This window comes from Chlorocebus sabaeus, chromosome 19, assembly GCF_047675955.1.
Source record: "Chlorocebus sabaeus isolate Y175 chromosome 19, mChlSab1.0.hap1, whole genome shotgun sequence".
NCBI lineage: Eukaryota > Metazoa > Chordata > Mammalia > Primates > Cercopithecidae > Chlorocebus > Chlorocebus sabaeus.
The window spans coordinates 19,250,856-19,263,841 of NC_132922.1; the positions used below are offsets into that span (position 1 = coordinate 19,250,856).

The 12,986-nt window shown below is 46.1% G+C and overlaps 1 protein-coding gene across 25 annotated transcripts in view; it reads right to left on the minus strand.

Annotated features, from left to right (window-relative positions):
* SFI1 (SFI1 centrin binding protein) overlaps positions 1-12,986 on the minus strand; it is a 113,415-nt gene that overhangs the window by 31,671 nt on the left and 68,758 nt on the right. For all 25 annotated transcript variants that reach the window (XR_012089479.1, XR_012089482.1, XR_012089480.1 and 22 more), the window contains 4 exons: positions 9,493-9,649; positions 7,052-7,213; positions 3,944-4,014; positions 2,037-2,129 (listed from right to left, as the gene is read on the minus strand). Coding sequence is in view for 21 of the 25 variants with exons in the window: in XM_073006797.1 (XP_072862898.1) it covers positions 2,037-2,129; positions 3,944-4,014; positions 7,052-7,213; positions 9,493-9,649 (483 nt within the window). In the remaining 4 variants the exon portion in view is untranslated. The remainder of the gene's footprint in view (positions 1-2,036; positions 2,130-3,943; positions 4,015-7,051; positions 7,214-9,492; positions 9,650-12,986) is intronic.

Genomic DNA, 12,986 nt, shown 5'->3' on the forward strand with positions numbered 1-12,986 from the left:
CAAAAGGAAACAATCAGATAAATCAAGAACATAAAACATTGGGCCGGGTGTGGTGGCTCACAGCTGTAATCTCTGCACTTTGGGAGGCCAAGGTGGGCGGATCACCTGAGTTCTCAGGAGTTTGAGATCAGCCTGACCAACATGGAGAAACCCTGTCTCTACTAAAAATACAAAATTAGCCGGGCATGGTGGCACATGCCTGTAATCCCAGCTACTTGGGAGGCTGAGGCAGGAGAATCACTTAAACCCAGGAGGTGGAGGTTGTGGTAAGCCAAGATCACACCATTGCACTCCAGCCTGGGCAACAAGAGCAAAACTCCATCTCAAAACAACCACAAAAAAAAAAAAAAAACAAACAAAAAAAAACCAACACAGAAACAAAAACAAAAACAAACAAAACCCCCACAATAACATTCTACAAGGGTAGGCACGGTGGTGTGCACCTGTAGTCCCAGCTCCTCAGGAGGCTGAGGCAGGATACTCTCTTGAGCCCAGGAGGATGAGGCTACAATGACCTATGATCGCACCACTGCACTCTAGCCTGGATGACAGAGCGAGACTCTGTCTCTAAAAAGAATTATTACAATAAAAAATAAATTGTATATACAAAATAACTGGCCTGTCCTTTTTTTTTTTTTTTTAAAGGCAGTCATTTTAAAAAGTATACATTATGCTAAGTGAAATAAGCCAGTTGCAAAAGGACAAATACTGTATGATTACACCTATGAGGTCTCTAGAATAATCAAGTTTATAGAGACAGAAAGTAGAATGGTGGTTTCCAGGGGCTGAGGAAAGAGGAAATGGGTTCAGAGTTTCAGTTTTGCAAGATGAAAAAGTTCTAGAGATGAACAGCGATGATGACTGCACAATGAGGATGTACATGCCACGGAACTGTACACTTAAAAATGGTTAAGGTGACAAAGTTTAAGTGATCCTGTGATCCCAGCTACTTGGGAGGCTGAGACACGAGAACTGCTTGAACTTGGGAGGCGGAGGGTGCAGTGAGTCGAGATCGCACCACTGCAGCTGCACTCCAGCCTGGGCGACAGAGCAAGACCCTGTCTCAAAAATAAATAAATAAATAAATAAAGTGTATTTGGGTTGGGTACAGTGGCTCACACCTGTAATCCCAGCACTTTGAGAGGCTAAGGTGGGCAGATCACTTGAGCCCAGGAGTTTGAGACCAGCCTAGGCAACACAGTGGGACCCCGTCTCTACAAAAAATACAAAAATTAGCTGGGTGTGGTGGCTGACAGCTCTAGTCCCAACTACTTGGGAGGCTGAGGCAGGAGGATCACCTGAGCCTGGGAGGTTGAGGCTGCAGTTAGCCACTGCACTACAGCCTGGGTGACAGAACAGCACCCTGCCTCAGATAAGCAGAGAAAGAAAGTGTGTTTGTATCACTACATCCCCTAGGTCAAGGTTAAAATCCACAGTCCCTGAACTTTGAGTCAACTATCCATTTTCTTAGCAAACAGATTTTAAAAATGGGATCAAACAAGGCAAAAACAAGAGTTTTTCTATCAGTAGGTATGGATTCCCAAAGAAAATGCAAGCTAAAGAGGCCGAGCACAGTGGCTCATGCCTGTAATCCCAGCACTTTGGGAGGCTGAGGCGGGCGGATCATCTGAAGTCAGGAGTTCGAGACCAGCCTGGCCAACGTGGTGAAACCTCGTCTCTACTACAAATACAAAAATTAGCCAGGTGTAGTGGCGCATGCCTGTAATTCCAGCTACTCGGGAGGCTGAGGCAGGAGAGTCGCTTCAACCTCGGAGGCAGAGGTTGCAGTGAGCTTAGACCGCGCCACTGCACTCCAGCCCAGGCAACAGAGAAAGACTCTGTCAAAAAAAAAAAAAAAAGAAGCGAGAGAGAGAGAAAGAAAATGCAAACTAAGGTTTTAGAGTTGATAGTCTGGACAAATCTTGAAGCACAAAAGTCTTTTTAAAAACAGTTCTGCTTAATTTGGCAAGACTGAAAAAAGAGCAAGAGAGAATGGCCATCAGGAGAGGTCCCTTGATACAGACGACAACCCTCACCGTGACACCATGCTGCCGATGAGCGAGATTCCTTCTTATTTGCTGGAGATGGGTGTGGGTCACATTGTCTTTTAGGGCTCTAAAGCAAAAATACTGTGCAAAGAAAGGACACAACTGATTACAAAGACTGGAATCAGTAGAGTCTGTAAACCAAGAGCAGGTGAGGGCAGACCGCGCCTCAAATGAGGGGAGAGAAGCGTGGTCACAGCTTCTCATGGCTGTTATTTCCCTGAGTGTGTTTCTCTGCTTTGAGATTCACCTGGGAGTCTAACACAAGCCAGTCTGCACAGCAGGCACTTAATAAATATTTGCTGAACCTCCCTGCTGTCCATCTATACTGCACAAGAACACACACGCCCACACCAGGAGAGAACGCCATGATCCACAAGACAATTCTACAGACCAAGGTAAACATCATCTGTCGCCTGTCAGAAAAAGACAGACTTTTTGTCTGTGGTGGTTTTGTGTTTTTGTTTTTTTCCCATATGGGCTCAGTGCGTACATTTATATAACTATAAATGCAGTGCTGCTAAAACGGAAGAAGGAATCTTTAGTGAAAGGAAGGGCTGGGGTTGGGCCAGGATGGACTTGGATCCAGCTCCATCAGTCATGCCTAAAAGGCCAGGTGCAGTGGCTCACACCTGTAATCCCAACACTTAGGATGCTGAGGCAGGAGGACTGCTTGAGCACAGGAGTTCAAGACCAGCCTGGCCAACAGAGGGAGACTCTGTATAAAAAACCAAAAAATTAGGCCTGGCACCTGTAATCCCAGCACTTTGGGAGGCTGAGGTGGGTGGATCACGAGGCCAGGAGATCGAGACCATCTTGGCTAACACGGTGAAACCCCATCTCTACCAAAAATACAAAAAATTAGCTGGGCGTGGTGGTGGGCACCTGTAGTCCCAGCTACTCGGGAGGCTGACGCAGGAGAATGGCATGAACCCAGGAGAATGGTGTGAACCCCAGAGGCAGAGCTTGCAGTGAGCCGAGATCACGCCACTGCACTCCAGCCTGGGAGACAGAGCGAGACTCTGTCTCAAAAAAAAAAAAAAAAAAAATCTAAAAAATTAGTTGGGCATGGTAGCATGTGCCTGTGGTCCCAGCTACTTGGGAGGCAGAGGTGGAAGGATCACTTGAGTCCAGGAGTTCAAGGCTGCAGCAAGCTACGATTGTAACATGGCACTTCAGCCTGGGTGACAGAGGAGATCCTATCTCTAATAATAATAATAATGCCTCAACACTGTGCATGGTGGCACATGCCTATAGTCCCAGCTACTCAGGAGGCTGAGGTGGGAGGATTGCTTGAGCCCAGAAGTTTGAATCCAGCCTGGACAACATAGTGAGACCCCATCCCTAAAAAATAATAATGCCTCACAAATTGACTAAGCAAAGCTGATTTGCCCATATTTCCCCAAGCCTTAGGCTTCAATTTTCTGAGACAGAAGTGAAGATATCAGACTGGATTAGGGGTTTTTGTACTGTGCTTTGTGGAGCCCCACAAGCTCCTGAAAACATTTGAAGACCACCTCGTATAGCAAGGGAAGGGAACAGTAGCAGGTAGAACAGGGACTGACTCCCTGACATGCTTCAACCACAGCATGGCTACTTTGACCTATTTTATAAATGAGGCTTCTGCCACTCAAAAGGGGTTTTTCCCATGTAAAAAAAAAGCTCAGGACTAAATCTCTGAGGTTCCTTTACAGCTCCAAACCCCTCTGACCCTACACCATTAGCACCTGTAATCCAAAATGAAAATAGGGACACCTACAATGAAAGGAGGGTTTCATGACGAAAACTCACCCATAGCTGACTGCATTTAATGAAGGTGATAGGGGTCAGGGTACCCCAAGAGTGGATACCCAAGCAAGGCTGCCGAGTGGAGCCATGCCAGGATGCAGAGCTCTTACCAGCTGGCTGTGCCTGTGGTGCTCTTCTGCCATCTCACACTGGGCAGCTTCTTCTGCACACAGCAGCATATCTGCCAGGAAGTGAAGGCCTCCAGTCTCAACAAGGTTCTGGCCCCTAAACAGTGCATTCTCAGCAAGCCACCTGAAGGGCTGTGGCTATCGGGGATAACACACGTGCCAGGTGGGCTGAGGTCCACCTCTGTCTACTCCTGATGACCCAGGGAAGCAGTGGGCAAAGGGAAACCCCGTCAGTTACTGATCAAACATCTGGTCTTGCACTCCTCCCCTTGAATGCCCATGAGATGAGAGGCAAAAATTACCTGAGATAAACTGCTACCAATTTCAGTAAACATTTAGAAATCACCATATCTAAAGCAGAATCTGCTCCTTTTTCTGTAATCACTGTTGTGGCATCACAATCCAGTCAGATGTTTGAGCTAAAAACCTTGGAGTTATTTTCAAACCTTTTCTCCTCCCACTCTCATCTAATCGGTCGCCAAGTCCATCTGCTCTCTTCCTAAATCTCTTGGCTCTCTCCATCCCCTCCTGCTCTTCCGTCCCCAGCCCCAACACCCTGCAGTTCATCCGACTCATCCCTTACGTAGCCGGGTAAGTGAGCCTCCTCCCGTAACTGGTCTCCCACCGGTGCTAGCCCCTCTCCGCTAATCCAGAATTATCCTTTCCCACGCACAAATCTGACTGCATTTCTTTTTCTTTTTTTTTTTTTTTTAAGAGACTAGGTCTCACTCTGTCACCCAGGCTGGAGGGCAAGGGTGCCATCATAGTTCACTGTAGCCTCAAACTCCTGGGTTCAAGCGATCCCCGTAAAGCACTCGGATTACAGGTGTGAGCCACTGCCCCCAGCCTCTTCTCTTCTTAAAAACCTCTGATGCCAGGTGTGATGGTGTGTGCCTGTAGTTCCACCTACCTGGGAGGCTGAGGAGGGAGGATTGCTTAAGCCCAGGAGTTCAAGACTGCAGTAAGCTACCACTGTGCCTGTGAAAGCCACTGCACTCCAGCCTGGGCAACATGTGACCCTGTCTCTAAATTTTAAAAAGTTAAAAAACCTCCAGAGGTTTCTGCATCTACCTTCCCACCATCCATACCTTTACAGCTCACTAGATTCTTGAATGCTTTTCCTCACCTCTAAACCTGCGTAAATGTCATTCATTTTTGCCTTTTCCAACCTTCTGCAGTCTTCCCCTAAGACATCAACCTTCCCAACTTCTCATCTCCTATGACTTAAATTCTGCACAAACATTACCTCCTTGGCTGAATCTCCACAGTCGCTCTCACAGGACTTGATACAAACCTTTATGACAGCAGTTATCATGCCATATTTAAAGACCCATTTTCATGTTTATTTTCCCCACTAGACAATGAACTATCATTAGTCTGAGCTTCCTCGTATCCAAGAATTTAAGCAGGAGTTTACACAAAGCAAGACTTTGATGAACAAATAAAATGTGTGGACGAACATCCTAGGCAGTCCAGATTCTTATACTTGGGCACACAGTATGGTAGGGGTAGTGATTAAGAATATGGCTGGGTGGCCGGGCGCAGTGGCTCACGCCTGTAATCCCAGCCCTTTGGGAGGCCGAGGCGGCTGGATCACCTGAGGTCATCAGGAGTTTGAGACCAGCCTGGCCAACATCTAGAAACCCTGTCTCTACTAAAAATACAAAAAAAAAAAAAAAATAGCCAGGCATGGTGGTGCATGCCTGTAATCCCAGCTACTCATGGGGCTGAGGCAGAACTGCTTGAACCCGGGAGGCGGAGGTTGTGGTGAGCCAAGACTGGGCCATTGCACTCCAGCCTGGGCAGCAAGAGTGAAACTCCATCTTAAAAAAAAAAAGAAAAAAAAAAAAGCATATGTACACAGGGCTGGATGCAGTGGCTCATGCCTGTGATCCCACTACTTTAAGAGGCTGAGGCAAGTGGATCACTTTGGGTCAGGAGTTTGAGACCAGCCTGGCCAACATGGAGAAACCCCATGTCTACTAAAAGCACAAAAATTAGCCGGGCGTGGTGGCGGGCATCTGTAATCCCAGCTACTCAGGAGGCTGAGACAGGAGAATCGCCTGAACTCGAGAGGTGGAGGTTGCAGTGAGCTGAAATGGCACCACTGCAATTCAGCCTAGGTGATGGAGCAAGACTCTGTCTCAAAAAAAAAAAAGGCTTGTGGCTCATGCCTGCAAGCCTGTAATCCCAGCACTTTGGGAGGCTGAGGCAGGTGGATCACCTGAGGTCATGAGTTCAAGACTAGCCCAGTCAACACGGTGAAACCCTATCTCTACTAAAAATACAAAAATTAGCCAGGCATGGTGGCACATGCCTGTAATCCCAGCTACTCGGGAGGCTGAGGCAGGAGAATCGCTTGAACCCGGGAGGCAGAGATTGCAATGAGCCGAGATTGTGCCACTGCACCCCAGCCTAGGTGACAGAGTAAGACTCCATCTCCAAAAAAAAAAAAAAAGAATATGTACACAGGAGTTAAAGGCCCAGGTTTTGAAAATCCTGAATCTGCCAATGACTTGTGACTTTAAAATACACTCAACTCCTCTGAATCTGTTTTCCTATCTATAGAATGACAATAGTGGCACCTACCCCACAGCACTGCTATGAGGATGAAGTATAGTGTCTGCTACATAGGAAAAGCACAATAAATGGAAGCTTATGGTCACGGTGATGGTATCATCAAGAAAAAGCCAGTGGTGGCTATTTCCCCCACCTAGTGGGCAGAGAAAAGCACTTATATTATAACACCAAAAAATGTTCACCAGGAAAGTGGGATTACCCCTGAGGGAAAAGAAAAAGAATGCAATCAGGGAGGAGCAGAGAGGGGTGCTAGCAAGGTTCTATTTTGAAAGTTGCGTAATAAGATACATAGTTGTCCATTTTATTATTTTTAAACTATAAATATATAAGTACTCTTTTTATACACAATCCCAATTAAACAAAACATTTTAAGACTGCCAACAGAGAAAAGGCTGTTTTAAATCGTTTGGCAGTTGTTTCCCATGTATCTCATGACTTTCGTTTCACGTGCTGCTGAGCTCCTGCTGTCCTGGCTGAGGCAATGGACAGCCTGGGTATCTGAAAGGATACAGTGTTTCCAGTGAGTAAAGGTGCGCCGCAGGGCCATCTTCCTGGCCAGTTTCTCCACCTGGGCATGGTAGGCATACAAGCTCTGCCTCTGCTCCCAGGCCTGCTGCCAGTCACAGAAGTGTATCTGGAGCACGGTGATATGATGGAATCGCTCAGCCATCTCTGCAACAGAGAAATAACTGCTGCTCCCTCAAGGTTAGAGGATGAACTGGAAACATCTTTAAGACAAGCTGAACCCCACTACTGGCGAGAGCAGGGGTTCAAGGCTACACACACACACACACACGCAATGCTAAAAGTTTTTTTTTTTTTTTTGAGTTGGAGTGTCGCTCTGTCGCCCAGGCTGGAGTGCAGTGGCGCAATCTCAGCTCACTGCAACCTGTGCCTCCTGGGTTCAAGCGATTCTCCTGCCTGACTCCCAAGGTGCTGGAATTACAGGCATGCGCTACCACCTCTTGCTGATTTTTCTGTATTTTTAGTAGACACAGGGTTTCACCATGTTGGCCAGGCTGGTCTCGAACTCCTGACCTCAAGTGATCTGCCCGCCTCAGCCTCCCACAGTGCTGGGATTACAGATGTGAGCCACCACGCCCGGCCAAAATACAAGTTTTTTTAAACCTTGAAAGGTCATTAGAAATCCCTGAGTTATATCTCCTCTCTCCAAGGAAAGAGAAAAGGTCTATGATTTTACGGAGGAGGGTGCTATAAAATCAGTTACATCAAAGGGCTGAGGCTTCTGGTTAGATACTGATAAACAGGAATGATAACTGTTGCTTTCAAAAGGACTGTTTTACTTTTGCTTCTAAACAAATGACTCCTGGATAGGACTTAGAGATTGAGTTAATGACATAAAATTCAGCTGCCATGCTGGCATAGGCTTTTTTGAGCTTTCAGCCAACCTGATCCTGGCTGCCAGCTTCATCTCCTTTTAATGCTAGTCAGATAATGGTCTGATGAGCTAGGGCCCGGGAAGGGGATGGGAATCAGACCTGGAATTTGAATGCTGTAACTGGAGGCAGGCGTTAGTCTATAGCTTATCACGCTAAACAGCTTAATGCCTTCACATTCCAGGACTGGGCAACTGCACTGCTGGTCTGGGGTCACTATCCTCCAAAGAACACATTCGAACTCTCCCAAGAGACAGTGTTGGCAGCCTAAGAGATTTCTGCAGCGCGGTTTGGCTGAATGCCAGAGACCCCTAACCCAGTGTCTAGCACAGTGCTTGACTCACTTGGGTATAAACTCAATAAACTTAACTTTAAAAGTGTACCAATGTGTATTATTACTTCTGAATCTAACTGGGAAACAAAACCATATAAGCAATATCCAAAAAACTTGGTATCAAAATCATATGCATTTGCATAATTGGAGACAAACAGTAACTATCCAAATATCTAATAGGAGAATGGCTAAGTATATTAAGGTAAGCCATCCTATAAAATATGAATAGTTGTTAAAAAAAATAACATTCATAGCTGGGCACGGTGGCTCATGCCTGTAATCTCAGCACTTTGGGAGGCCGAGGCGGGTGGATCACAAGGTCAGGAGATCGAGATCCTCTTGGATAACATGGTGGAACCCCGTCTCTTTTAAAAATACAAAAAGTCAGCAGGGCACCATGCAGGTGCCTGTAGTCCCATCTTCTCAGGAGGCTGAGGCAGAAGAATGGCGCGAACCTGGGAGGTGGAGCTTGCGGGGAGTGGAGATCATGCCACTGCACTCCAGCCTGGGCAACAGAGCGAGCCTTCATCTCAAAAAAAAAAAAAAAAAATTTATGACAAATACTTAAGATGCAGGAAAATGTTGATTAACTGTGTGGAAAAAAGAAAGATACAAAGCCATAGGTTATCAACATATTAATCAAAATAATTACAATATTTATAGCATAATGAAAACCCTATTTAGATAAAAAATATATAGAAGAGGCCAGGTGCAGTGGCTCACGCCTCTAATCCCAGCACTTTGGGAGGCCAAGGCAGGGGGATCACCTGAGGTCAGGAGTTCAAAACCAGCCTGGCCAACATGGTAAAACCCCATCTTTACTAAAAATACAAAAATTAGCTGGGCGAAATACAAAAAATAGCCTCTGTGATCCCAACTACTTGGGAGGCTGAGGCAGAAGAATCACTTGAACCCAGGAGGCGGAGGTTGCAGTGAACTGAGATCGCACCACTGCACTCCAGCCTGAGCAACAAGAGCAAAACTCTGTCTCAAAAAAAACTCTATCTATAGATAGATAGACATAGATACATAAATAAAAGAAAAGGCCAAAGGGAAATAAGTTTGACTCAAGGATGATGTATTTTCCTCCTTAATCTCCTTTTACCAACATTTCTGGAGTACCATCATTATATTACTTCTTAGTACAGTACCAACGGCAGCAGGAGAGTGGAAATTGTGACCAGATCCTCTGTCTTGAGAGCCTGGAGCTTCCTACTCACCATTCTGCTGTCTCTTCACTCTGCGAACTTGCAGGTATTCAAGCCAGGCCTTCAGAAATCTCTGTTTTTGCCAGTGCCGATGGTGTTTCACCGCGGAGACGACCTTCTGTTTCTCCTTCTGGACATACAGGAGCTGTTCCCGCCACTGTGACCAAGCCTGAAAACCAGAGAAGAGGCAATAGTCAAAGGAGAGGTAGGAAAACAGGGTGAAGAACAGGTGGAAAGAGAAAAGAGAAAGACACACACACTGGAAAGGCTGAAATTAGAAACAAGGAAGTGGCAATCCCCTAGCGTGATCATAAGCTATGGGATTGTGGGGTAAAAGGGTCTTTAAGAGGGACATTCTGCTTTCAAAAGTAATTTTTTTCTGGATTAAAAAAAAAAAAGAAGAAGAAGAAAATCAGCAAGCAGATGCCAGGCACAGCGGCTCATGCCTGTAATCCCAGCACTTCGGGAGGCTGAGGGAGGCGGATCACCTGAGGTCAGGAGTTTGAGATCAGCCTGCCCAACATGGCGAAACCCCATCTCTACTAAAAATACAAAAACTTAGCTAGGCGTGATGGTGGGTGCCTGTAATCCCAGCTACTCAGGAGGTTGAGGCAGGAGAATTTCTTGAACGCGGGAGGCAGAGGTTGCGGGGAGCTAAGATCACACCACTGTACTCCGGCCTGGGCGACAAGAGTGACCAACTCAAAACAAAAACACAAACAAGCAGACAAAGAGCAGAAACGATCCGAGGGGTGACATAATTCATTCAGATTTGGGACAGGGGAGGGTCTGCCTTTTCTTCCAAAGTCAGAGGATGCTTACTGTAAAGTGGTCCTTTTTCAGGCAGATTAGTTCCAGGGATGCCTATCTATAGAAGCTAAGGGTCTATAAATGCACACCCTTAGATCAGTGATAATGCATGTCCTAATATGAAGATGACTTAGACAAAGATTTCATATCTTTTCTTCAACCTGTCACACCTCTCCTCTCCCTCCTCTCAACTGAATACCATCGTTCCCATTTCACTAAGAAACAAAAGCAATCAAAAGAAAATTTCCTCAAGGTCCACCATGTTTAACCACCCATCTGCCCACGGGCTCTGTCTTCTTTCTCTCCTGCTACTCTGGATAAACCGTCCATCCTCCCACCAAAGTCAGTCCCCTCCCAACCCTGTCCCGCTCTGGCTACATCGCATCTTCCTAAGTTTACCGCCTTGGCAGTTGCCCTCTTATAAATCACGTTTTCACTCTCTATAGATTTCTGAAATCAGCATACCGATATGTTATTATTTTCCCCATCCTAAAAAAATGTCTTCAGGATATAACAACTAAAAGCAATGGGTGACCTTTGATTAGACTATGGAAATGAAAATAGCAACAATATACAATTTTAATATGAACTGCATGTTATATATTATCATATCAATATTAAATTTCTTGGAATACAATAACGATATTATGGTTATGTGGGAGACTGCCCTTTTTAGGAGATACAAGCTTTAAGATAAACTTTGTGTCTATAATTTTAGAGCAGGTTGAGGCTGCAGTGAGCAGTGATCACACCACTGCACTCCAGTCTGGGTGACAGAGTGAGACCCTGTCTCAAAAAAATCAAACCAAACCAAACCAAACCAAACCAAAAAACCACAATGGGTTAAACTGGGTGAAACACATACAGTATCCACCTTTTCTATGATTTGGTGTTTGTCAAAAATAAAAAGTTGTAGGGGGAAGATGGCCATCACAAAAATTTCTGAAAGGAATAAACCAGTGATTCTCAAGGAAAGCAACACCCTTCTCTAGACTCTAGACCACACTGTGCCATCCAGCCAACACTTTGGTTCTTTCTGTTTCAAGCTCCTCAAAAGAGCTATTTTCTAATCTCTCTGTCTCCCAGGCAGGCCTTCTTGAGCCCACTCCCACGGCTTACTGAATGAAACTGCTCTTATTGAGTGCATCGGCCATCTCCACGTTGCTCAATCCAAAGGTCAGATTTCAGTCCTCACCTCCCTTGATCTGCCAGAAGTGTCTGACAAAGCCTCCGCCTTCCTTCACCTGGCTTTTGGGATGTGTCCGGGTCCCTGCTTTGTTTCTGTTGCTGACTCCCACCTCTGTGCACCTCGCAGGCTCAGCCCTGGAACCTCTCCTCTAGCTACACTCACTCCCTTTATTTTTTCACACACCCTAGTAGGTTTTTTTAAAAAAAGAGATGGGGTCTATGTTGTCCAGGCTGGTCTTGAACTCCTGGGTTCGAGCAATCCTCCCGCCTCAGCCTCCCAAAGTGCTGGGGCTTACAGGCATGAGCCACCGCACCTCGCCCACTCTAGTAACTTTACATACCATCTGCCTACTGAGAACTCCTGAATTTCCCAAATGTACCTCCTATCCTGGCCCCATCCTCAATATTCCACACATATATCCCAATATCCCACTGCTTCCTTAACATATCTTCTTGTGGATATTCAAAAGGCCTATCAGGCTGAAGATACAGAGGCCAGAATTGGGCTCCTCCTAATCTCTTCCCACAAACCTGCTTCTCCTGCAGTCTTTCCTATTTCAGTAAATGGCACTCCATTGTTACAATTCCCCAGGCCAAAACTTGGAAGTCATCTTGGACTCTAAAACTTCGTATCTCATCCACACATCTTTTAAAGGTGTCGGTTACATCTTTAAAAGATATCCAGAATCCGCCGGGTGCGGTGGCTCAAGCCTGTAATCCCAGCACTTTGGGAGGCCGAGACGGGCGGATCACGAGGTCAGGAGATCGAGACCATCCTAGCTAACTCGGTGAAACCCCGTCTCTACCAAAAAAAAATACAAAAAACTAGCCGGGCGAGGTGGCGGGCGCCTGTAGTCCCAGCTACTCGGGAGGCTGAGGCAGGAGAATGGCGTAAACCCGGGAGGCGGAGCTTGCAGTGAGCTGAGATCCGGCCACTGCACTCCAGCCTGGGCGACAAAGCAAGACTCCATCTCAAAAAAAATAAAATAAATAAAAAATAAAAGATATCCAGAATCCAACTACCGTCTTCTTATCATCTTTGTGCAAAATCTCACCTGGAATTTCGTAATAGCTTCTCACCTGTTCTCCCTGTTTCTATCCTCGATCATCTCTGGTTATTTATCTATTTAGAGACAAGGTCTCACTCTGTCACCCAGACTGCCAGACTGAAGTGCAGTGGCAAGAATACTGCTCACTGCAGCCTCAACCTCCTGGGCTTAAGCAATCTTCCTGCCTCAGCCTCCTGAGCAGCCGGGACCACAGGCATGCACCACCATGCCCAGCTATTTTTTTTTTTTGAGACAGGGTCTTATTCCATTGCCCAGGCTAGAGGGCAGTGGTGCAATCATAGCTCACTACAGCCTCAACTTCCCGGACTCAGGTGATCGTCCCACTTAGCCTCCTGAGTAGCTGGGACTACAGACACATGCCACCATACCAGGATAATTTTTTGTATTTTTTGTAGAGACAGGGTTTTACCTTGTTGTCCAGGCTGGTCTCAAATGCTG